General features: G+C 36.3%; 1 protein-coding gene and 1 long non-coding RNA gene across 6 annotated transcripts; one reads left to right on the forward strand and one right to left on the reverse strand.

Annotated features, from left to right (window-relative positions):
- Positions 1-16,926: 16,926 nt before the first annotated feature.
- On the forward strand, positions 16,927-25,651 carry LOC111201415. Of its 5 annotated transcripts, none has more exons than XR_007317133.1 (7): positions 17,008-21,675; positions 24,084-24,324; positions 24,409-24,640; positions 24,736-24,814; positions 24,948-25,097; positions 25,212-25,305; positions 25,423-25,651. It is a non-coding gene; the product is annotated as an uncharacterized LOC111201415 (long non-coding RNA). The 5 variants fall into 5 exon arrangements; XR_007317134.1 differs by having other exon boundaries at positions 17,009-21,675; positions 24,948-25,043; XR_007317131.1 differs by having other exon boundaries at positions 17,009-21,675; positions 24,736-25,097.
- Positions 21,626-23,434, reverse strand: LOC106370245. The gene has a single exon (XM_013810291.3). The coding sequence runs from the start codon at positions 23,417-23,419 to the stop codon at positions 22,352-22,354; it is 1,068 nt and encodes a 355-aa protein (XP_013665745.2). The 5' UTR covers positions 23,420-23,434; the 3' UTR covers positions 21,626-22,351.
- Positions 25,652-27,294: the final 1,643 nt, after the last annotated feature.

Here is a 27,294-nt window from a genome sequence, read left to right on the forward strand (position 1 = left end):
TACTTGACATTGTTTGAGGACAAACAAGGATCTAAGTCTGGGGGAATTGATATATGGTGTTTTATACATCTTGTATATATGCTTTTAAATTGGTTTTCAAGTCTTTATCGAGTCTTCCTAGTCCTTTTGGAGTCATTACAGGTCTGGAGTTGCATTGTATGAGAGATGGACCAGCTGGAACAAAAGAGGCAGAAAACAATGCAATTTGGTGGTTTTCACACAGAACAGTCTTGATGACTGTTCCGGATAGCGAAGCAACCTGAGTGACTGTTCCGAGTGAGTGTTCCAGCGGCAGAGATTTTTAAGGAAACTACAATCATTACGGGATTTGCCCTAATTATCCCTATTTTCTCTCCCAGCCGCCTGTGGCTTTGAGATATCATATTTTCTGTTTCTCTTTACCATTCTACGCTATTCTAGACACACAAAAACCATTGGAGACTTTAGGATTGGAGGATTTGCTACTTTGTAAAGGGAGAAGGCTCCATCTCTCTCGCCTAGAGAAGATTATCCTGAACCCTCTTTTTGTTTCTGTTATTTTTATGCAGTATTATTCAGTATTGATGCTTGTGTTTTTTTGTGTCATGGCTGAGTAGTCGGCTAGCTAGTCTAGGGTTCTAGGGTGTTAATCATGTGAGCTAAACATAGATAAGTGAATCATATTATTGTCTTCATTCATATCCATCCTTACTGCTTGCATTAATCTGGCCGCTTAATGCTAGATCCTAGGTTTAACCTGTTCATTAACCGTGTAATAGGTTGCTAGATCTGTTATGAATGAGCCTAGCATCCCTAATCAGCAAAAGTAGATATTAGGGTTTTTGGTGAACTTATCGGACTTGATCTCTATTGCTTGCTGTCGCGGCTTGATCCAAACGAGAGTTTAGGTATCAAGATCGATCAGCATAGGGGGCAGTTCCACGACAGTGGGCTGTTCTACTTGAGTGATCCGAGTTCTGGATCTGTTCTTATAGCGCTTGAATAATTGTTTATCTCACAAGTATTAGCACCTGATGAAGTAACCCTAGGCTAGCTTCTTTTAAGTTGAATTCACATTTACATTATTTACTTGTTTTGCACGTTACCCACAAATTAAAACCCCCATATTGTTTTAGCTTGATATTGATCCCATAAAGATAAAGTGTAATAGTTGGTCTCTGTGGATTCGATCCTAAAGTGCTACATCGACATACCATTCGATTGTGGTAGTGTGCACATTAGGTTAATTGGTGTGCGTATACACGTAATATCAATCAAGATGAAGGATTCATACACGATTGGTGTGTTTTTTGTGGGAAAACTTTCAGAAATCTCATCAAAATCAATTGCATTTGGTGAAGTCATTGATGAACCAAAACTTGTTAAAAAGTTTCTGGAAAGTCTACCACGAAAGTGTTACATACATATTATTGCAGCAGCATATGAAGAAATAATTGGTGAAGAAGAAGAGGAAGAAGAACATGATGATCTACGAAACTTCATGTATGCAAATTCAGACTCACGTCCATAAGAGATTCACGGAGGAAACAGAGCAAGAGGAAGAGGACACGATGGTCGATTGTACTGGAGAGGTAGAGGTCGTGGTCGCTATGGTTCGTGGTATAGGCAAGAGCGAGACAATTCCTAGATAACATGTCATTGGTGTGAAAAGCTAGGGCATTATGTGACAGATTGTCCGGAGAGGCTACTTAAACTTCTTCAAGAAACAACTAAAAAGAAGGAAGATGATACAGAAGAAGCTGACAATCTGATGTTACATGAAGTTGTGTATTTAAAAGAACAAAAGGTAAAGCCAAGTGTGAGTTTTAGTGAATATATCAGAGTATAGTTGAGAGAATTAAGTAACTAGATGAAGAACATGAGAGATGGAGAGAGAGAGATTCGAAATTGAGAGAGAGAGAGAGAGTGAAGGAGGAAAGTATTTCCTTGATTCATTAACTTGCTGGAAACATTACATAAATAGGTAAACACAAATATCCTAGGAAACTATTAAACTAGTAATAATCCTAGTATAAGATTAATCAATTGTAGGTGAGTCCAAACTGTCCCAACTGTCTTGGATCAGTGGGAAAGTGACCTGTCCTAACGTTCCCATAGGCAAGTGCTCTCTTCCCTTCACGTGATCCCACTCCCAACGTTCTCATTGCCTTAGAATTGATGAGTTGTTCCTTCCCTTTACATTTCTGGATCCCTCTCTTTTTCCCTTGTCTTGTAAGGCACATTAGAACCCTTAGGTTGTATGGACATACTTGTGTACCAAGTTAACTCAACTTCTTGTTTAATCTGCATACACTTGTTCTCTTCTTGCCTCTTATTGCTTCATCACACTCCTTACACTTGTTGCTATTTATTTAAAAGAACAAAAGGTAAAGCCAAGTTCGTTTGATATTGATCCGGATTCGATCCACTTATGGTATCTTGACAACGGAGCCAGCAATCATATGAGTGGGAATCGACTATTTTTCTTTGATCTTGATGAAAAAATCAAAGGAATGGTAAAATTCGGAGATGATTCTCGAATAGAGATACAAGGAAAATGCTCAATACGTTTCTTACTCAAGAATGGCGACAAGAAGGTTCTTAACAATGTGTACTTTATTCCAGACTTAAAGAGCAATATTATTAGTTTGGGACAGACCACTGAAGCAGGGTGTGAGGTTCTTATGAAAGATGATCATCTAATAATATATGATCGAAACGGAAATTTGGTAGTGAAGACTAAAATATCCAAGAATCGGTTATATAAAGTAACCATAGACGTGGAAAGCATCAAGTGTCTTCAACTGATAGGTTCGAATGAAGCAAATAAATGGAATTCCCGACTGGGAAATGTTAATGTCGAAACGATGAAGTTGATGGCTAACAAAGAGCTTGTAGTTGGTCTACCAAAGATGACAATAGAGAAAGAAACATGTGGGTCTTATCTGCGAGGCAAACAGACACAACAAAGCTTCCCTCAGGCGAGCACATACATAGCTACACAACCTCTTGAGCTGGTAGACGGGACCTTTGCGGGCCGATCATACCTCTTGAGCTGGTAGACGGGACCTTTGCAGGCCGATCATACCTTCTACTCCAGCACACAAGAGATATGTGTTTGTAATTATTGACGATTACCCTCGCTACATGTGGAGCATTCTATTAAAAGAGAAGAACAAAGTGTTTGAGAAATTCAAATATTCAAGGCACAAACCAAGAAAGAAACAAGAGCCAAGATTCTAACATTCCGAACAGATTTTCATGCCATTTGTTAACGGTCTTTTGGATATGTGTTTAGTTGACTCGATTTTGCTTTAGTCCTGGACCGGCCTCGAATTATATCAATGTATGTATATTTATTGAATCAATAAAGAATTTGTTTTATATGCACATCATGAGTACTCTTATATTTGACTAGTCCGGTCTAACACAACGTTAGGTCTCTGTATGGGTTGAAAAGCCTTAGGCCTTTATCTAAACGCTAAATCTTGGTGTAGGTTTCAAAACTTTATGCCTTGAATTAGCGGGACGAGTTAGTGGTTGTACTGGTCTAAGTCGTGGAGTAATTTTTGTGACTCTGACCGGATTGCCCCTATCCCGTTACGTAGCGCTTCCGAACCATGGTGTTGGGTTGGACGGTCAATCATGTTCTTGTTTGATTGTTGGCTGTACGGTCAGTTATCTATGTTTTTGGTCCACTCTTGAGGTATCCTCGTGAAATCAAAGTCTCCAACGGATACCCGGTTGATTTTGAAAATAAATAATTTCTCTCTCCACCTATTGTCATGGGCCCTAATTCCATCTTTGATCTTATGACTGGACCGAGGAGAAATCAGGATCGTTCCCGGGAAACCGGTGTTTCATTTTATGATACAAAGCTGGCGTAGCTCCTCTAAGCCGAACTCCAAGCCTTCTTCGTATGTCCTATCATATAGGGTCAGAAGGTGTGTGACTAAGTTAGGACACATATGTGTAAACGCCATCCTAAGATGAGCTAGAGCTTCAAGGATGTAAGTCGGGATCTGGAAGGTGAGGCTGCAATCTTTGAAATATGTGATATAGGCTTCGCAGTACTGTGGGAATCAAAATTTGCACTATCAGTAATGAAGAAAGAAAATCTTTTTACGGGGGTCTGGATTTCTTTTCAGAGCCAACGACAAGTACTTAAAAATATGCAAAAATGAAATACGATAATACGAAAACAAATTTAAAAACAAGAGACTTTTATTCTGAATTTGCGTATGAGCATTCTAAAGATAGAATCATACATGACGTTCGTCTGGAAGCGAGACTACAACAGATATCAAATAACACCTGCAGTAAAATCTATCTAAGCTTTCTAGAGTAACCACACATATTAAGAAAGCCTATGTGAGTCACAGCTCGTTTAGCAAAAGACGAAAATAAAGCCTAAGTTTCTAATTGCAGAGAGTTTCAGTAGCTAAGTTTCTTTTTTTTTCCTTCTCTTTCCCAGCCTTGTTTATATAATCCTCCACGGTCGGCTGTGTTGCCATTTTCCCGCAGATCCATATCTTTCATTTTCTTTGATCTTTCCTTATTTGTCGAGATTTAAGCTTATCTCTTTTGGGAATATTCCATTATCCTGTTTTCTTCCTTATTCTTCTCCAAGAAACGTAAAATAACATTGAGATTATGATACTTTTCAATTTAATTCTTAAGTGGACTGTTTCATGTTTTAGGTCGTTTCGGTTCATTTTATGACTTATGCATTTTTACGATTTTTCTCTAATTTTTTTCAATTTGCTCTGAGTTGCAGTTTTTTGTGCCGCTGGTCTACAAAATGATTCGTCAAAAATATATTGGTGTTTAAGTTAACCATTTCTGACTCGATGTTTGGCTTAACTTTACGGAAAATAAAGTATTCCATGATTTCCGCAAAATCTCAACAGCATCTCTGACTGCGACGAAACGAAGAACTTTCAAAGTAGATCTAAGTGAGAACATAATGGATAGAGAAGGAGGGTATTATGGGAGTAATGGGCGATGTTGAGCAGTGATGAGAAGCTAAGGGCGATAATCGACTGCTCAAAGGGCGATGTGCAGAGAGAGAGAGAGAGAGAGAGAGAGAGAGAGAGAGAGAGAGAGAGAGAGAGAGAGAGAGAGAGAGAGAGAGAGAGAGAGAGAGAGAGAGAGAGAGAGAGAGAGAAAGAGAGAGAGAGAGAGAAGAGAGGCGATGTGGCCATTTCTTTTCCTTGTGTTGTCTCTTTCGTTTTACGTTGACATTTTTGTATGCTTTCAGAATTGTTTTTGTAACGGCCCGGTTCCGGCCCATAAAATTTCCCAAAGAATATGGGTTTCTCTACGGCCCATTTGGCAAAACCCTAGGGCTTACCCTCTCCTTTCCTATAAAAAGAGATGCAGTCTCCCTTTTTGCCTCATCACAAATCTGAAGCGAAGCTCTGCAGAGAATTCCCGGAGGCCGAAAACCCTAGCCGTCGAGCTCTCTCTCCTTCTCTCCTGCGCCGCCTCTCTCTCTTCTCTCTCTCCCGCGCGTCGCTCTCTCTCTCTCCTCGCCGTCGCCCTCTCTCTCTCCTCGCCGTCGCCCTCTCTCTCTCCTCGCCGTCGCACGCTCTCTCTCTCTCCCTCTCGCCGGCGCCGTGAAGTGGTGGTGCTAACCAGATCTCAACCTCCTCAAATCCTCGTTTCCAGATCCAGATCCAGATCTAAGACTAAGGTGGAGTGTCTCGATCCCAACCTTCTTTCATGATTCTGTATACTCCTATATGTTGGAGTTAGGTTTGATTAGACCCTGATTGGGAGTTAGGTTGATAGGACATGGTTTTGCTAGGATGATAGATGAATGGATCATGATGCATAAGAACCCTCATACTGACAAATGGGACTGATGAACTGAATTGAATTGTTGTGGTGATGATTGATTGGTATTGATTCTTGTATGTTTGGATGTGTTGTCCCATGTGTTGTTGTGATTGAAGTTAGGATGCTAGAGAGAAATATATGCTAGGATGATAGATGAGTAATGTTTATAAAGTTATTGAAGTAGAACTTGAATGCGATGTGTATTGTGTGTGACACCGATAACGGGTGGCGTCTAGTGATTGAGTCCAAGTACAAGTCTAAGTGAAAAGGGAAAGTAAATGAAAAGAATGGGAAGGAATAAGTGTAAATGATAAGGATGTGAAAGGATAAGTGAAAGTATAGAAGAATAACGTTAAGATTAAGCATGGGTGGGCTCATATAGAGGGTCTAAGGAAAGTAGGTGGGGTAGTAGTCCACACTAGGCTACCCATAGGAGATGTGGCCAATCCACATGAATATGGGGTAGTAGTCTAGTTGGGGCTACCCACTGATGAAAAGGATGAAAAGATGAAAAGGATGAAAAGAGGAAAAGGATGAAAAGATGAAAAGGATGTGCATTGTAGGGTTTTTAGATCATGGTCGGGTAACAGGGAGTTAAAGGTGTCATAGGATTGAGTTGGAATGGGAAGATGAGTCGGATAAGTCTAGGGTTTGACGTGTGTGGCAATGAGTGAGATCATTGTATTGATGGGTCGCTAGGTTGTTAGAAATGAATGGAAGTGAATGTGGAAAATTATAGATGACGTTAGGAAATGATAAAATGCATTAACTGATTGTAGTGGTTAGTCAGTCCTAGTTCCCGCATAGAGTAGTATAGAGTGTCATGCGGGCAGGCTGGTCTAGAACCACTTCACTGAGTAACTTGTTGCTCACCCCTCCATTTCCATTTTTTCCCTGTGCGCAGGACTGTAAGTAGAAGTATATGGATGTGGGTGTGACGGTATTTCAAAGAAGGTTATGCGCTCGTCTCTCGGGACCAGTAATGGGACACGTAGGGTTGTCTAAATGAGTAGACACGTGTCCATAACGCCCCTTCGATAACCCCGGTCGGACGCCGGGGGATCGGGCTGTTACAATTGGTATCAGAGCGGGTTAAGATCCCTTAGTTCTGTCCTAAGGGATCGGCATTTCCGATGTTTTTTTTTAAAAAAAAAAAAAAAATCGTTTTCGAAAAAAAAAAAAAAAAAAAAATTTCGTTATTACTAAGTGTTTTTGGATTGTGAAAGATTATTTGAAAATCCCACTACATCCATACTTCTATTATGGTTCTGATTGAAATTTTATTGCAGGATGTTTTCGCTTGACCATTACGAGTGGAGGATGCCGCGTATGCACTACGGACGGAGGAACACCAGGGAGTATGCCCAAAGGCGTCACTATGACATGGAGGGTAACTTGGTGCTACCCATGTTTCCGGATCCTGAAGAGCAGTATAGGGAGTTTCCATTCAGGTACCCGCACGAGCAGACTGTGAGGCATAAGGTGTTGATGCCACATTTCCAGAGGATGGCTATGGAGGAACGCCTACTGCAGGGCAATGCGAGGTTCCAGCTTGCAACCGAAGAGGGGCCCCCGAGGAAGCGTGGCCGTCCATGCAAGCCGCCAAGTGCAGCAGGGGGACCCCCAAGGGTGTTCACCGGGAAGTGCCAGTGTGGAGTGCTGATCAAGAATGCTCAGGAGGACCGATCAGTCGCTGGATACACTGAGGACTTCATCAACCAAGCCAAGCTGTGCAAACCGAAGAATGCAGAGACGTGGTGCATATGGTATAAGAACGGGCTACGCAAGGAACTCCAGGCGCAGTTGAGGGGTGATTTGGAGCCCTTGGAGTTCGCGCTAGTGAGGCGGATGGCAGGTTTCGCCATGGAGGCAGAAGAGAAGATTGCAGCCGATGTGGCCGCTCTCTCGAGCATGGAATGAGGAAATCCGGGTAGGGACGTCGATGGCCATGAGGTGCCGGTCGGGGAACTCGCTAAGGGAAAGCGGGGGCGTCCGCGAAAACCACCTACAGTGACATGTGATTGTGACGTACTGGTCCAGATGGTTCAGAAGCCACGCAAGGTGAGAGATTACCTGGAGGAGTTCTTGGATACGGCCAAGATGTGTCAACCGAAGCCAGCTTAGGAGTGGTGTCATCTGTTTAGGGCTGGACTACGTGGGGATATTCGTGAAGAACTCGTGGGAGTTCTGGAGCCTCTGGAATTTGCACTGGTGAGAAGGATGGCCAACCAAGCACTGCACGCGGAGGAGTGGTTGGCGGAAAGGGAGGCGGAGGCCGAGTATGATCGCGTCGCAGATGGCGATGAAGACCTTAGATCCGAGACCCGCTGCCCCTCGCCATGTCAATGTGGCTAGACGAGACCCCAGGGACGATTCGTAGGAGTAGGACACGCGTTTCGCTATTGGTTTTATTTCATTTATTGGTTATTGGAGTTGGTGTTCTTTCCATTCGTTACGGCATTCTGTGTTTGTGCAGATGTGCGGAGTTTTCTCTTACAAACTATTGTAGTCCTACTCCTTTTTTTTTTATTTATGACATTCATTCGTTGGTTTTAAAGATTCCAGTAGAGCTATCATGCTTTGTATGCCTCCCTTGATTGTTGTGTGAATGTGTGAATTCATTTCGGTAACGAACGATTGGTCTGAAAGATGTGGGCTTTGGAATTCGGGGACGAGTTCTGATTAACGGGGGAGGATTGTAACGGCCCGGTTCCGGCCCATAAAATTTCCCAAAGAATATGGGTTTCTCTACGGCCCATTTGGCAAAACCCTAGGGCTTCCCCTCTCCTTTCCTATAAAAAGAGATGCAGTCTCCCTTTTTGCCTAAAACCCTAGCCATCGAGCTCTCTCTCCTTCTCTCCTGCGCCGCCTCTCTCTCCTGCGCGTCGCTCTCTCTCTCTCTCCTCGCCGTCGCCCTCTCTCTCTCCTCGCCGTCGCCCTCTCTCTCTCCTCGCCGTCGCCCTCTCTCTCTCCTCGCCGTCGCATGCTCTCTCTCTCTCTCCCTCTCGCCGGCGCCGTGAAGTGGTGGTGCTAACCAGATCTCAACCTCCTCAAATCCTCGTTTCCAGATCCAGATCTAAGACTAAGGTGGAGTGTCTCGATCCCAACCTTCTTTCATGATTCTGTATACTCCTATATGTTGGAGTTAGGTTTGATTAGACCCTGATTGGGAGTTAGGTTGATAGGACATGGTTTTGCTAGGATGATAGATGAATGGATAATGATGCATAAGAACCCTCATACTGACAAATGGGACTGATGAACTGAATTGAATTGTTGTGGTGATGATTGATTGGTATTGATTCTTGTATGTTTGGATGTGTTGTCCCATGTGTTGTTGTGATTGAAGTTAGGATGCTAGAGAGAAATATATGCTAGGATGATAGATGAGTAATGTTTATAAAAGTTATTGAAGTAGAACTTGAATGCGATGTGTATTGTGTGTGACACCGATAACGGGTGGCGTCTAGTGATTGAGTCCAAGTACAAGTCTAAGTGAAAAGGGAAAGTAAATGAAAAGAATGGGAAGGAATAAGTGTAAATGATAAGGATGTGAAAGGATAAGTGAAAGTATAGAAGAATAACGTTAAGATTAAGCATGGGTGGGCTCATATAGAGGGTCTAAGGAAAGTAGGTGGGGTAGTAGTCCACACTAGGCTACCCATAGGAGATGTGGCCAATCCACATGAATATGGGGTAGTAGTCTAGTTGGGGCTACCCACTGATGAAAAGGATGAAAAGATGAAAAGGATGAAAAGAGGAAAAGGATGAAAAGAGGAAAAGGATGAAAAGATGAAAAGGATGTGCATTGTAGGGTTTTTAGATCATGGTCGGGTAACAGGGAGTTAAAGGTGTCATAGGATTGAGTTGGAATGGGAAGATGAGTCGGATAAGTCTAGGGTTTGACGTGTGTGGCAATGAGTGAGATCATTGTATTGATGGGTCGCTAGGTTGTTAGAAATGAATGGAAGTGAATGTGGAAAATTATAGATGACGTTAGGAAATGATAAAATGCATTAACTGATTGTAGTGGTTAGTCAGTCCTAGTTCCCGCATAGAGTAGTATAGAGTGTCATGCGGGCAGGCTGGTCTAGAACCACTTCACTGAGTAACTTGTTGCTCACCCTTCCATTTCCATTTTTTCCCTGTGCGCAGGACTGTAAGTAGAAGTATATGGATGTGGGTGTGACGGTATTTCAAAGAAGGTTATGCGCTCGTCTCTCGGGACCAGTAATGGGACACGTAGGGTTGTCTAAATGAGTAGACACGTGTCCATAACGCCCCTTCGATAAACCCGGTCGGACGCCGGGGGATCGGGCTGTTACAGTTTTGCTTGTTTTATGAAAGTTTTTGCATAGAAAATTTCCAAGTTAGTTTTACGAAAGATTTATTGTAAAACTTGTTCTGCTTGTTTTACAAAAAACATTCCAGAGGAACTTCCCAAAAATTGTTTTACGGAAAACTATTTCGTAAAAACGTTATGTTTCTCTTAAAAGCCTTCCAAAAAAACTTTTTCTCGATAAATTTATTTGGACATAAATCTCTTTATTTCCTTCATGTGAGGAAATATACGGAGTTTGTCGTATATTTGTTCACGTAGGCACGACATATGAGGTATTATTATCATGACATTTCTGGCTCATTATTTTAAATGGTATGATTCTCTGGTGATTTTAGTTGTTGATTTCTTTAGGACCGATGTTGACCCCAACAAGTACCCATGCCTTATACGCTTGGTAGTCTATTCCTAGAGGGGAAGTGATGTATCGAGCTCGTACTATGCTCCCCAATGCTCATGTAGATCATCGAGGTCTCTGCTCCTAACGATGGATCCAAGATGAGGGCTTAATTTTTCTCTCGCCATCACTCTGTTGTACGAATCGAAGGAAGAAAACGATGAAGTCAAAAGAACAGATAAGAGATAAATCAAGAGAAACAAAAAGAAACATGATAAGAGAGAGAAGGCCATGAATATGGATAGTTATAAACTCGACAACCCATGGAAACCGAAATAACGCAGTTATCGAGATATAAAAAGAATTCTCTTTAATTCTCAACCGCATGATGGGAGGCGTGCGATCGTGGCACATTAAATCAAAGCCAATGATCATGACAGGTGTCAATAAGTGAACTGTCTAAATTAAACTCCCCATTTCACCTAGGTCTCTTTAATTATGATGAACGAGCTATGCTAGATAATGGACCCTAATATTCCAATATTCAGCTCATACGTACTCACTAAAAAGGCTGGGAGAAAATTGTTGAGTCCTAATCTTGTAGCCACCTCGGACGGAGGAGTCGGATGGGCCGAAAACAAGCAACAAGCTCAAACCCGACGGAGAGCTCCATGCGCGGGCTTGACCGAGTCAACAAGAATCCCGAGATATGTGCAATTTAGTTATCAAAAGAAGGAGGAGATGTCGGAAACCGTTAACAATTCAGTCATGATAGTATACTCACACATACCAATTGACCTCGAGCTCTCAGTCCTAAACATTTCTCGCTTATTACTCTGTTCTTGTGTCAGTTTTATTCCTAATACTATTCATAAACCTTGTAAACCCATTTATAATCAATATAAGTCCATTTTTCTGTATTTGAATCTAATTACATCGTTGTGTACGAAAAATATTGTTTTCTATCAAGTCTTTCTTCCTTGTTTTTTGTAGACTAACACTCTCAATTATTACAACATGTATTTGTATACTCTTAATTGTTAACAGACTAACATGTTTTACCTAGAATCTATAACTACAACTCCTGGCTAGGGATTTCAATTGGGCCTAGGAATTGTAGATATAAATTCTAGTTAAAACATGTTAGTGAGTTAACGATTTAGAAAAAAAACATGTTGTATATTATAACAAATTTATTAGAACTTTTTGAAAAGGTATACAAATGCAAGTGTTAGGTGAATTTTACTGTTCGAGAATCCAAATAAAAAATCAATAAATTATGTACATTAAGAAAATAATTTTCTTATCAATAAATTCTGTACATTAAGAAAATAATTTTCTTATCAATAACATTAACATAAAATAATATGTTAAACGTAAACGTCATGGTATTAAAAAAATGAAACTCAACACCATATAAGTATGCGATTTATATTTTTTTTTGGAGAGAAGAACCAAAGTTTTTTTAATAGATTTGAAGAAAACCTTAAAATTTGAAATGGTCTCTCTAAATTTATTCATTAGTTAATAAGTTTATATATAATTTTTATTTTTACATATATAACAATAAGAAATTTATTTAATAAATAATAAAATATAAAAATATTAATTTTTATTTCAACTGAATCTTGTAACACTTTCATGCATTCTCATATGTATTATCACTGAATATCATCGATTCATTAGATAACATATCGTCTCCTCATCATCAGAACTGAACTAACCCTATCAATAAATTCATGCTCATCATCCTACCTTCGCCATGGTCACTTTATGCTTTTCATCACCTTGAAGGATCACTATGATATCCATCAAGAATCATTGAGAGAAATCACATCCAATTGCATATAGGAGTCAAAAGAACCGGATAAGAAATTACAAACAAAAATCAACCGATTCAATGACGATTGTAACGAAAGCAACTTACATACAATCGGAAAGAAATTTGTATAAAACCAATTAGAACATGGAGCTGAGATCGAAATCTATTGCCTTACTTCTTTTGTCTGTTGTATGATGCCTTATGTGATTAAGAATCCCATGGTAGAGCCGTAGCGAGACCATATTTGCAGCACTTGAATTTCAGAATCTCCAAACTATATATCTACTTCTATACTTTCAGTCTGGAAGACTTTCGTTTGCAAAGAAAAAACACAAAAGAGAGAGTTGGATCTTTCTTAGTAAAAACGTATTTTAGCAGTAAGAGGAGATAGTTGACCAAAAAAAAAGAAGTAAGAGAAGACAATATATTTAATGGGAAGATGAGAAAGATGTCCATGTTAGCAAAAGTATCGGGATACGGGAGTTAAAAACTTCCGCCTGTGCTCACTTTGACTCATTCAAAATTGTTTGGCGAGAAAGAATATTTATGTTAATATTTTTGTTTTCCAAAAAGAGATTCGGAATATTCGTCTTAACTATTTTCTAGGTTCTGATTCAAAAATAATAATAACTAGGTGAAGATTCGCACCTTGCGAGGAATGAATACGCGAAATGAATACTACATATACAAATTAATTTTAAATATTATTATTTATTTTGGGTTCATTACGTATTATGAGATAATAAATATATTGAATAATTTAGAAGTGAGTAACTATTATGTATATAACTAAATTGAAGTAATCACATAAATCAAAATAATCCCTCTTATTTATTTACAATTATTTTATTGGTAAATAAATAAAAAAAACATTTTATTTATTTTATATGCTATATAATTAAATTAAAATGATATTGACATAGATATATAGTATATTTCAATATTTGAATTTATTAATTGAGGCTTCCTACTTATATAATCTTATTAAAATTTGTATTTTTTGTATCAAAAAACAAACCATTAATCACAAAAATTTTAGTGTGAGATCATTAATAATTTTAGTAATTTTTAATCATTTTTAAAAATTCTTTGCAAATGTCAAAATTAAAATATTAAAATCTAAATACTTTTGCAATGGAAATTTTGAAATTAACATATTTATTTATTTTTATATGGTAAATATTTGAGTTTTAATAATATTATAAAAAAATACATATGTATATATATATATATATGTATAATCTGAAAATTATTAAATGAAACTTCTTATTCATATGATTTTATGATCATTTGTATCTTGTTATAACAAAAAAAAGTTAAACCATTGATCTCAAAAAATTTAACGTGAGAGTTTCAACAATATTAGTAATTTATTGTCGTTTTATAAACTTTAAAATATGACATATAAGAAAATATGGTGTTGAATCTAATTAAAAAAATCATTGTAGTATGTAAAATTTTAATGTATGTTGATTTATTAGTTGAAAGATAAAGAAGATGATGTAGAGTGTTTAAATGTGAAAAGTAATGTGTTGACATTTGAATACTATCCAACATGTTGAATTACATTTGCACGAGTCTCATAGTACTCTATAATCCATGTCTCTTTCTCCTTCTTCTCTTCCACCGGGTCTTTCCTCGCCTGTGGCGTCTTTTCCGGAATCTTCACTTCCATCCTTGAATCCATTTATTGAGACAGTTTGACTCCAATCTAAGTTAGCATGAATAGCATGACTTGACATTTTATTTTTTACAATATGCTACCAACATCAATTGCTTCTACCTTCTTCTCCTTACCCTTCAGATTTCTTGATGATCCAATGACTCTTTGTTTTTTTTCTTCTTTTGAAACTTTAATAAGATTTTTATCATCGTAATCTTAACTTCATCAATTTTTCTCTCAAATAGCATTCTCTCACGTTTTGTTATATCCTAGCAAATATTTGAGAATAGTTTTGGCATTCTAAAGACCACAACAATAGAAAGACATATCTCAAAAATATTTTGAAAGCTTGATAAGTTGAGAAAAACAGCAAGAAACTTCATCTTGTTACTTCTCAATGTGCTTAATGCCAAAGTTAAGGTCTTGCATGGACAAAGAGATATAAATCAAGGAGTTCCATTTAGTAAGAAAATCATGATTTTTCTTATGAATTCAATGACAAAGATTTGATACATGATGTTTGTTATTTTAATTTGTATAAATATTGCATCTCTTTTTCTGTTTAAAACACTAATAATGCTAGTTAAAAAAAATTTTACCCTTATAAAAATAACCAATTTATTATGCATGCATATCTCTTTTACATATAAAATAGAACACATTATAAAGACATTTATTGTTTTTTCTCAGTCAATTATAATTTTTGCCTCTTTCATAAATATCTGAAGATAGATTCACATAAAAGTCATTAATTTTTTTCTTTCCTCCAAAGATGTATAAATTTCATATTAACGTATGGTTATAAGATTCATCAACTTACTTCTCACATTAAAAAAACTCCACATCATCTTCTTTTTCTTTCATCTAATAATTCAACACATATTAAATTTTTATAGTAATGGTTTTGTTTAATAAAATTCAACACACTATTTTATTAATTAATGATTAAATTGTATGTCCAAATTAAACAAACACAATCTCTAATTTATAAAGAATAAAAATAATCACTAAATAGATATTAGGTTTATTTAATTATTAATAATTAAATATGGTGTTGAATCTAATTAAACAAAACCATTGTAGTATGTAAAATTTTAATGTATGTTGATTTATCAAGTGGAAGATAAAGAAGATGATGTAGAGTGTTTAAAGGTGAAAAGTAATGTGTTGACATTTGAATATTATCCAACATGTTGAATTACATTTGGAAAGGTTTCATAGTACTCTATAATCCATGTCTCTTTCTCCTTCTTCTCTTCCATCGGGTCTTTCCTCGCTTGTGGAGACTTTTCCGGATTCTTCACTTTCATCCTTGAATCCATTTTTTCATGCAGTTTGACTCCTCTCTTAGTTAGCATGAATAGCATGACATGAAATTTTCATTTTCCTAATATGCTACCAAAATCAATTGCTTCTACCTTCTTCTTCTCCATACCCTTCAGATTTCTTGATGATCCAATGACTCTTTGCTTTTTCTCTTCCTCTGAAACCTTAATAAGATTTTTATCACAGTAATTTTAGCTTCATCTATTTTTCTCTCAAATAACATTCTCTCACGTTTTGTTATATCCTAGCAAATATTTGAGAATAGTTTTGCCATTCTAAAGAACATAGCAAAATATAGAAAAACATATCTCAAAAATATTTTGAAAGTTTGATAAGTTGAGAAAAACATCAAGAAAGTCTTCATCTTGTTACTTTCAAGTATGCTTAATGCCAAAGTTAAGCAAATCCATGTCTCTTTCTCCTTTTTCTCTTCCACCGGGTCTTTCCTCGCTTGTGGCGTCTTTTCCGGATTCTTCACTTCATCTTTGAATTCATTTCTTCATGCAGTTTGACTCTTATTTGAGTTAAGATGAATAGCATGACTTGAAATTTTTCTTTTCCTTATATGCTACCAAAATCAATTACTTCTACCTTCTTCTTCTCCTTACCCTTCAGATTTCTTGATGATCCAAGAGATGACTCTTTGCTTTTTCTCTTCCTTAGAAATCTTTATAAGATTTTTATCATAGTAATCTTAGCTTCATCTATTTTTCTCTCAAATAACATTCTCTCACGTTTTGTTATGTCAACAAGCAAGTTAGATCTCTTTGAAGGAAACATAACATGATTCAACAAATTCAAAATGAATTCATCTTAAGATTTTTGTGTGTGTATGTTTGTGTGTGTGTGTGTGAGAGAGAGAGAGAGAGGAAACAGACCTCAAGAAGAGGAAAATAGTTTATATTTGACTGAAAAAACTAATGAATGTATGTATATTGTGTTGTGTTTAAATGGCAAGAGAATTGTGGCATGGTAAATTGGTGCTTTCACAACAATAAAATTAGAATTTGTTTAGTTTGCATGTGTAATTGTTTTAGGCAGAAAAAGAGAGGAGACTTTAAAGATAATTCTAAATAACAAACACCAAATAATGTAACGTTTGAGAAGGTTGAAAATTCAAGAACTAGGGAGACTGAACATGATGTTTTGTTATATATTTGTAAGTTTATCATGCAAATATGTATAGATTTTGAATGACAAACTAAGTACCTATGGTTTTCTATAATATACTCTTCTTTTGATGATAATAATACCGTCTTTTATTTCTTTTTCCTTTGGTTATTTTATAGATATATAGTTATTTTAAATTTGGTTCTCTATTTTTATTGAGTAAATTTTCTTTATATTTCAAATGGTATCAAACTAAGAAAAAAAAATCTAACATCCATATCATAAACTAAATTACCCAAAAACAGAATCAATTTAATATTTTAAAACCAATTATATTAAATTATCCAAATTATCCGATATTTTATCTGCATACTCCAAATTTCTCGATATTTTATCATCAATATCTGAATTACTTGATATTTAATTAGAATTTATGAAATTATTCAAAATTACACAAAATTTTATGTAAACCACAAACCAAACTGATCCAAACAAGACTCAAACTAGATCCAAAAATTTTGAGTATTACCTGATTTTCAATATTTGTTTGGAACCAGCTGAAAAAAAAATCAAACTGCACTAGAACTGAACCAAATCTGAAAAAAAAACGATTTTGAACCAAATTTCATAACTCTTATCAGTTCACATATCTCTATATCCAAAAATAACCAAAACTTTAACCAGAACCGAAAAAAATCAAACAATCAAAACCAAAAATGAATGTTCAGGCATACTTAATGTTTATTGATTTTTAAAAATGACATTTTACTTCGTATATTATATAAACTTATAAGAATAATAAGAAAAAAAATTGAACTTAAAAAATTAATGCTACGAGATCATAGATCAAAGTTATTAACCGATTTTTCAAAGCTTTTAACTTTTTGAATAAAGGAAGCTTTGCAGATGGACAATCGAGACTCTTCCCAATTTAAGTAAACAATGCACATTGTAAATTATATTATTAAATATTATTACACTCATTCATGTAAAAAGCGTTAATTCATCGTAATCTATTATGTTCATGCACGTTTATGTCTAATGTACAAATATTACTAAGTTTGTTAGGCAAGAAATATTACCACACCTCTAACTTTGTAAAGTAATTTTTTCTGGTTTCATTTGAAATAAAATTTATATATGAACACTAATTCATAATTATCAAACATCAAACATGGATTATTGTTTATATATGGAAAATTTTAACAAATGTTTGAAAATTCAACTTATGATACGGATAATACTTTATCTTTGTTCAATACTGATAAATTTATCAAGTACTGGGAATAATAGTATTCAAACAATAGCGAAATAATGAAATTAGGATACTGAAAAATGTGAAAAAACTAAAGAAAATGTGCTACTTGCAACTGAGTTGGTATTTAAATGATCAATTTATTTTATCAGTCTCTTCAAAATCTGTTCATCTCTTCATGAGAAACATGCAAATAACATAATGTTTATTTTTGTTGAAAGATGAATAGTATTAATCAACAAAAACAAAATTTAAGGATATGATATAAAATATCCTAGAAAATATTTGAGAACAGTTTTGGCATTCTAAAAAACATAGCAAAATATAGAAATATATATCTCAAAAATATTTTGAAAACTTGGAAAGTTGAAAAACAAAAACAAAAACAAAAACGGGATAGCAAGAGAGTCTTCATCATGTTACTTCCAAATGTGCTTAATGCTCAATGAGTTCCATTTAGTAAGCAAATCATGGCTTTGCAATGAATTCAGCGATAAAGATTGAATACATGATGTATGTTATTTAAATTTGTATAAATATTGCATCTCTTTTCCTGCCTAAAACACTGACACATGCTAGTTAAAAAAAAATCAAATTTTACCCTTGTAAAAATAATCAATTTATTATGCATGCATATCTGTTTATCCCATATAATAGAATACATTATAAAAACATTTATTGGTGTTTCTTTGTCAATCAATTTTTTTTATCTCACTCTTGGGGTATGTTTCCACTTTCACAAATATTTGAAGACATATTCACATATAAAATTATTTTTGTTTTTTTAATAAAGATATCACTTCAAAATTCCAGAAAAATAAAAAAAATATTTACCCTTACAGTTTATTCATTGTGAATTTTTTTAAAGGAATATAATATGCAAAAACTATAGAAAATAAATTTATAATCTTTATTTTCACTCCAGCTCTTCTTAAAGAAATGCATAAATAAATAAAATTATAAATAGTTGAAAGAAAACTTTACCTGATTCTTATGTGTTTTTTATTACATAATAAACATTACAAGATCATTTCTAAAGTATTATGGCAAAGGTTGAAGATATGCCTCCCTTCCCTTATTTTGGAAACTCAATCGGCATTTGTGGCTGAAAGCTGATTTCAGATAATATTCTTATCACTCGGGAAATATTTCATGGATTAAGGACCAACAAGTCATGCCAAAATAAATATATGGCAATCAAAACATATATGAGTAAAGCGTATGATAGGCTGGAATGAGATTATATACAGTTCCTTTTACCTACACAAAATGGCGTTTGATCCTCACTAAGATCAAACTAATGATGGCATATATATCCACGGTTCAATACATGGTCTTATTAAATGGTCTCCCGAAAGGGCATATAATCCCACATAGAGGTCTGCGCCAAGAAGACCCTTTATCTCATAGTGTATTCATCATGTGTAAGTAGGCGCTAATCGTAAATATTAAAAAAAAATTGAGAGAGAGAGAAAAAAACTAACGGGAATGAATATGGCTATGGCTTGTCCTCCGATATCTCTTTTACTCTTTTCAGATGACAGCTTAATTTTTTTTTTGTAAGGCTCAAAGGATGAGTGTCAAAACATTCTCAGGATTTTAAAGGAATATGAGGCAGTATCAAATCAACTGATAATCTTCCAAAAATCTTCTATTCAATTTGGACACAAGATTGAGGTTTCCTCAATCGGCATGATATGCAGAAAATTCTAGGGATACATAATTTAGAAGGGATTGGATCGTATTTAGAAATACCAGAGAGTCTGGGAGGCTCAAAAAATACAGGTATTTGGTTTTATTCACGATCGTTTGAACAACAAAGTTAATGGATGGACTTTTAAGTTCTTTACCAAAGGAGGAAAGGAAGTAATTATAAATCAGTGGTTTTGGCTTTACCAAGCCATGTGATGTCTTGTTTTTGTCTACGAAAGACCGAATCAAAGAAACTAACGAGTGCGGTAACCCAATTCTGGTGGAGTCTATGAGGAAGGACAAAAGGCATACATTGGAAATCATGGGACAAATTATGTCAAATTAAGAATGAAGAGGTTTGGGATTTAAATATCTCACGGATTTTAATACGGCCATGGTAAGAAAGAAGTTATGGCGTTTAATCGAGAAACCGAATACTTTCTTCTCTCGGGTTTTCAAGATCGGTACTTCAGAAAAGCATCACCCTGGAACCGATTAGATCATACTTCATATCATATGGCTGGCGTAGTATTGTCTCTGCTAGATCTTTGGTAAGCAAAGGACTAATGAAAAGAGTGGGATCAAGATCAACTATATTAGTATGGAATAACCTTTGGCTCTCAATCACTCGCCCGAGATCAGCAAATAGTAATCATTATAACCTTTACCCTGACCTAACGGTCTACTATCTCATCAAGACAGAATCACGAACATAAAATTCATAGGTAATACAGTCTTTGGTGGATCCCCAAGATACAAAGATTAAAGAGAGTATACCTTTGAGTAAGATACAACTAGCCAACATAGACGGATGACATTTCACGAAAGATGAGAACTACACGGTCAAATCTGGATACCAAGTGGAACGAGTTTACCTTGATAAAAAAAACAAATATTAGTGTTTTGTCCCACAGTCGCTTCTCTGAAGGCGTTTATTGGAAAATATGATGTCCACCGAAAATGAAGCAATTTCTGTGGCAAATAGTATCAGGATGTATTGCAGTTAAGAAAAACTTACGAGCGAGAGGAATGCAAGGGGGCATATGTTGTACGAGATGTGGGGGCACCGAGGAATCAATCAACCACATTTTTTTGAACGTCCACCAGCAATCCAAGTTTGAGCACTCTAAAAAATCCCATCGAATCGAGCTATTTTTACTACTCATCCACTTTTCGCAAATATGGATCATTTATTTTGGAGAGTTCTCCGACAAATGGAAGATATCAATTCATTGGGATATTATGATATATATGGAAGGGACGAAATAATAAAGTTTTCAGTAACGTGGATATTGATCCAATGCATACTTTAAAATTGATAGAAACATAATCTCTTCTTTGGGCGGAGTAACAAGTTTCACTGACACAAGGGCTTCCTCAAAATCCTGAGGTAAATGTCTATACTTTACGAACTATACAAGATAGATAGTGTTTCACGGATGGATCATAGAATGACCAGAAATGTTTTTCAGGAAAAGGTTGGTACAATACTTTAGAAGGTTTTGATGGTTTGATGAGAGCAAAAAATACAAGGACTAGCTCGTCTTCCTTCACTCAGAAGTGGAAGCGCTCATTTAGAAAATGGAATGTATGAGAAATTTACGTCAGTTTCAGGTCACATTTGCAACATATTGTTTTCAGACATTAAATCACCTAAACTTTAAATCAATATGGTCTTAGAGTATCTAGCATTAAGATCATATCTAGCCTTAAACATACTAAAAACCATTAACTATCTAGTCCAAAAACATAAAGATGACTACTCAGTAACCTCCATGAAAACACAAATAACTACGAAAACAATCTGCATATTCATTCATACAAAGGAAGATACATAATCAAGAAACACTAAGAGATTAGAGAAAGCTTCCATAACACAAATAACTATAAAAACAGTTTGCATGCATAATTGCATAAAGCAGGGGGCTAAAGTGTACATATGAAAGTTTGGAGTGAAATCGTAAGGTTATTTCAGTAACTTATGAAGTTTAGGGTCCAAAATGAAAACAATACAAAGATCAGGAACCATACGGCAATTACGAGGAGGTCTCCTCAATCGAAAGTTTGGGTTCAATTTGAAAGGATATAATTTCAAATCAGAAACATCTTGGGGAATGGAAAACGACGAGAATACAGGGAGGGACCAAGGTTGCGAATTGATGGAACATCTCAATCGAAGAACACTGTCACGGCTCGGAACTGAGGTCACGAGGGTGCTGGCTTGTAGCGGGTCCCTGCACCGGTGGGAGCTAACGACGATTGTTTGACCTTGTGCTAGTGAATCTCCACTCTAATTTAAACAAACAACAAGGTATGACACAAAGTGGATTATGATTCTTGTGCTTCGACCTTTCTCCTTCGATACCTTAACTATTCTTGCTTCTTCATCACTCACCGAATCACAATCATCATCACCAGCTAAAACATTTTTGCACTAGCTAAAACGGCATATCTGGAACACTTGTGAACTCCTCTGCTACTAGTCCTACCATTTGAATTTTTTACAATAATAAAAGTACAACTTTATCGTTTCACATAGCTGAAAATGTCTGCTGTAGGCTTCTTTAAATGTTTAACTGTTTTGCACAAAACACAGAATGAGATGATACTTTGCAGTTCTGCTTCAGAAATATACAAATGGTGCTTATCCTCCCACTCAAGCCTTTCCTTTTTTTTCTTGCTTTCAAAGATTCCTAACAACAACATGAAACACATGCCTTGTAACATCTAAAGAACAACCTCAGCAAGGGATAAGCAAAACACATCAGACTCTCATCGTATGCACAAAAGCAGTGGTGCTCGCATCACTACTTGGAGAGACTCTTGGGAATATTCTAGAGACGCTAATATTTTGTTAAAATCACCAAAGCACAATGCATAGATAGCTTTCCATTATAAAGTCACAACACAAAAAAAAAACACACACTCAATAGAGCTTAAACATATAAAACTAAAAAGACTCTTTATACTCCAAACTACTATTCTTATCAGTTCCACTTTTGAGCAGCCAGATCGACAATAGTGATTTCGTCGACATCCATGATTTTGACGCGACTAGGACGCATGTGGCGAACAGAGCAAGCAGGGACACAGAAAGATTCAGTCATTGTGAGGAAAATGCAGAGATCACCAATATCTTGAGTGTAAACAGCGTTACCTTCCTCGTCTATCTTGAAGACCATTAAAGCTTTTGTTTCCATTCTCTCTATGGTCTTGGACGTCCTTTTGTACCATTTGACCATGAAAGTTTCACCGGTGGTTCTTGACTCCACCAAGTGTTCGCTGGTCTTGCACGAGTACAGAAGCTCCCGTTTGGCCTTGCTCAGCTCCGGAAGGTTTTGAAATTGGAGTCTCTGAATCTTTGGTGTGTCCTTGTGTTTGCGGAGATCCCATGATCCAACAAGGTGGCCTCCAGATCCGACAATGCGAAACATGTCCTCTTTCTCAGAGTACATGACAGGGGAGGAGAAGAAACAAGGGTTTGAGATTCTGATGTGGATTCCCTCCACTTCGACTTGAGCATGTCTACGACTTATGAGTTGACATATGCTGAGTTGAGGTCCCAAGAACTTGACAGCCACAACACGGTACTCTTCCTCTGGAGAAGATGAGGACATCGCCACGTTGGTGACCACTTGGGCTTGGCAAAGAGGCAGACTTTCAAGAGCAGGTAACCAAATTCTTTCATGATCAGGACGCTTCCCCCGGTGTGTGTAGAGACACACCCTGCCGTCCACCAAAGACGTTATCCATCCACTGGTTGATCCTATCAATTCCGGTGCCTCCATAAAATCATAAGGCGAATCCAAATCAAAAGGAATCATGTCACCATCCCTCCTAACCATGATTCTTGCGAGTTGTGGTCTACAAGGATCAGCGCAGTAGATGAATTTAGGAAGGGTTTGCGTTTGCGGCAAGGATGCAGATGAGAGGCTATTAGAGTGAAGAGGAGAGCATCTTACCAACACTGGTGCCCTCAGGCATAGCTCCGAGGGCTGGTTGAGAATTAGAGACATGAATAAATTTACCGTAATTGATAAATTGGTGATGTTCATTGCTCACACTAATAATTTAATACAGATGAAGTGACTTGTTCACCAAGTTTTCCATCTCCATATTAATTAACGCTAATTCTCATTTACTTCACTTTTCCATATACTGTATTTTCTCTGGTTTCAACGGGTAGACTTTTAAACATTTATGGCAATATTTTGAAAACAGGGAAAATGATGAAGCCGTTAAACATTTCAGTCATGGTTTCACCCGGTTTAATCGGGTTTTAGTATTAATACTTCTAGAAATATATATCTATATTAATAAAGTTTCTCAGAAAGGCTCCAGGTGAAGCCACGTCAGCAGACCCTGTTCATTTTATTGACACGTGTCCAAGAGGGAGGAGCTTCACTTTTTTCTTATGGGAGAGTTTGGTTTTTTTTTTGGGCTTTAGTTTGAAAGAAGAATTCTTCTTTTACGGGAGAGTTTAGTTTTGTTGGGCTTTTGTTTTTAATTTGGGCTTTAGTGATCTTGCTAGGGTTCACGGTGTATCTTCACGGCATTGCCATCTCCGCCTTCCTCTTTCCATCCTCTTTGCTTTCTCACCATCTCTGTAACGTAGTCTTCCTCATTGAAATCGATCTTTAATTTGATCATTAATTTTCACCCCACCTCTCTTCCCACTCCATCTCATTTACTCTCATGGTCGACCCGGTTTTGTAACAGATTGAAGGTGGCTTTATAAATAAGTGCGTCTTGGAGCTATGAGGATCTACAGCTCTGAGATTTATAGCTTAAGCAATCCGACACGCCTTCCGATATGTCTTCTTATGTTCTTCTCGCTAACTTGAGAGCAGGCCGTTGCTCAAACACCGCTGAAGTTCGTCTTCTGAGGTTCTGGGAAGCTCGCAACGACAGGAAAGATGGAGAGCTTATGAGCCTTGACATGCTTCTCCTTGATGAACAGGTAAATCCGATTGTGTTCTGTTTCTTATTTCTGTCAGTTAGATCTTGATGTTTAATTGTTTGGTTTATTCTTGACTCGTCGCAGTCTACGCTGATACACAGGAGCATGAACTCAAGCCGCGTTGACACTTTCCGGAGGCGGCTCAGTGAAGGCTCCGTCTACTCTCTCAGTGGTTTCGACGTGGCACGGGCTAACCAAAAATTCTGACTCTCTGACTCTCCGGTGTCCATACGCTTCAATGATGGGACTGAGTTATTCAGGTTTCGCAGCCATGAACAGCTTCTGGCATTGGCAAATACTAACAGAGAACTCCCAGGTTTATCTCTTCTGTACTAATACACTTATCCAATTGCCTTTTCTCACCTCTATTAACGTTTGTTTTTTTTATTTAAAAAAAAAACAAATTTCAAGATATCGTTGGTGAAGTAAGGAGCACGATCACCGACGTACGCGGTCCTCAGCGTGTAATGGTGACTCTGCGTTTGGAAGGGTAAGCTGAATATTTGTTTATCCAGTAATTGACATCAAACAAACTCATGTTGTTTTAGCTTTGTCTTTGATTTCCATGGTGTGTATTGGGCAACACTGGATCTGAATTGAGTTTCAAACGACATATATTACAGTGCGTATAGTGCTCTAACGAGAGGATCAGTCATACCATATACGCTCCACGTTTTGGCTTTGGATTGAGATACAACAATTGCTTGGCTCTCTGTTATGTATGTATTATATGCAACATGACTTGATCTTAGCTTTTCTTTTCCTTCTCTGAGGTATTGCAACAAAAAGAATTTGCCATGTGGTTAGAATTGCTATGATACAAGAGTGTATTGTGTATTTGTTATTCTCCTCTTCTTTTTCATTATTTTCTTACTAATATATGACAGTGAGGATAACCTGAGAGCAGCACTTGGTAGAATGGGATTGAGTTCGCGAGGAATGGAAGGTGTTATTGATCAAGTGCGGAACAAACATTATCAGGTGATTCATCTTTATATCTCTAACTAAACCTTCAATCTTTATATCTCTAACTAAACCTTCAATCTTTAATCTAACTAACGTGGTCTTCTTTATGTGCATGTACAACAATACTAAAAGCTTGCATGCACAATGACCTTTGAAGCTGTTTATGGCACATCGTGTGATGCTGGTATCAACCATCCAAACCAATACTTCGAGGAGAGTCGGAAGATTTTGAAATCCAAGACGCCCCTGCTCCGGTTTAAATTATGAATACGATGAGGAATTGTGTTGAATTAGAATCACAGTTTTTCAGAAATTTCAACTCCTGAAAACCATGCCTGCAGTATGCACAAACCTTTCGGCTTTTGCGCACTTCAAAGTCCCAAGAATTAGATTAGTACCAATGTTCAATGAGAATGAAATTCAGATTTATTAGAGAAATAAGTTGATCCATCTTAACTTATACTATAATTTTTATTAAACTAACTATTAAATTGATAAATAGTATACAAAAAAATATTTTTACACTTTCCTTAAATAAAAACTACGGAATTGCCTAATATGGTTAATATATATATATATATATATATATATATATATATATATATATATATATATATATATATATATATATATGACAATTAATGATTATGAATAATAAATATTTGATGATAACTTTTGTATCTTAGCTCTTTTTTTAGTTTTATATTATTAAAAGATATTAAACAACCACATTAACCATATAATAAACAAAATTAAATTTTTTCTTATATGTTATATTTTGAATCTTTAAAACAACTATAAATTACTAAAAACGTTAAATCTCTCACACTAAAATTTTGTGATCAATGGTTTAACTTTTTTTGGTAATAACAAGATACAAATGATCATAAATCGTATGAATATGAAGCCTCATTTACTAGATATTCATATTATATATTAATATAGTTTAAAATTAAACTATATAACATAGAAAAATACTTAAATATGATTATTTCAAAAATTTTATTGAAAAGTATTGAAACCTTAATATTTTAATTTTAAAATTTGCATTCAAAAAATCGCACATTAGAAATTTTGTGTTTATCACATGAGTATGAATTCTCAATAATAAATATTTATAATAAAATATAATATATATGTTTTTTTATCATCATACTATATATCGATGTCCATGTCATTGAAATTTTGTTATATACCATATAAAATAAATAAAAAATGATTGTTTTGATTTATTTAATAAAAAAGTATCTTAAGTAAACAAGATGTATTGTTTATTTTTATGTGTTTACTCTAATTTAATTATGTATTGTTTATTGTTAATTTAATTATGTGTTTACTCTATATTAATAAAGTTTCTCAGAAAGGCTCCAGGTGAAGCCACGTCAGCAGACCCTGTTCATTTTATTGACACGTGTCCAAGAGGGAGGAGCTTCACTTTTTTCTTATGGGAGAGTTTGGTTTTTTTTTGGGCTTTAGTTTGAAAGAAGAATTCTTCTTTTACGGGAGAGTTTAGTTTTGTTGGGCTTTTGTTTTTAATTTGGGCTTTAGTGATCTTGCTAGGGTTCACGGTGTATCTTCACGGCATTGCCATCTCCGCCTTCCTCTTTCCATCCTCTTTGCTTTCTCACCATCTCTGTAACGTAGTCTTCCTCATTGAAATCGATCTTTAATTTGATCATTAATTTTCACCCCACCTCTCTTCCCACTCCATCTCATTTACTCTCATGGTCGACCCGGTTTTGTAACAGATTGAAGGTGGCTTTATAAATAAGTGCGTCTTGGAGCTATGAGGATCTACAGCTCTGAGATTTATAGCTTAAGCAATCCGACACGCCTTCCGATATGTCTTCTTATGTTCTTCTCGCTAACTTGAGAGCAGGCCGTTGCTCAAACACCGCTGAAGTTCGTCTTCTGAGGTTCTGGGAAGCTCGCAACGACAGGAAAGATGGAGAGCTTATGAGCCTTGACATGCTTCTCCTTGATGAACAGGTAAATCCGATTGTG

Source organism: Brassica napus, chromosome A10, assembly GCF_020379485.1.
Source record: "Brassica napus cultivar Da-Ae chromosome A10, Da-Ae, whole genome shotgun sequence".
Taxonomy (NCBI): domain Eukaryota; kingdom Viridiplantae; phylum Streptophyta; class Magnoliopsida; order Brassicales; family Brassicaceae; genus Brassica; species Brassica napus.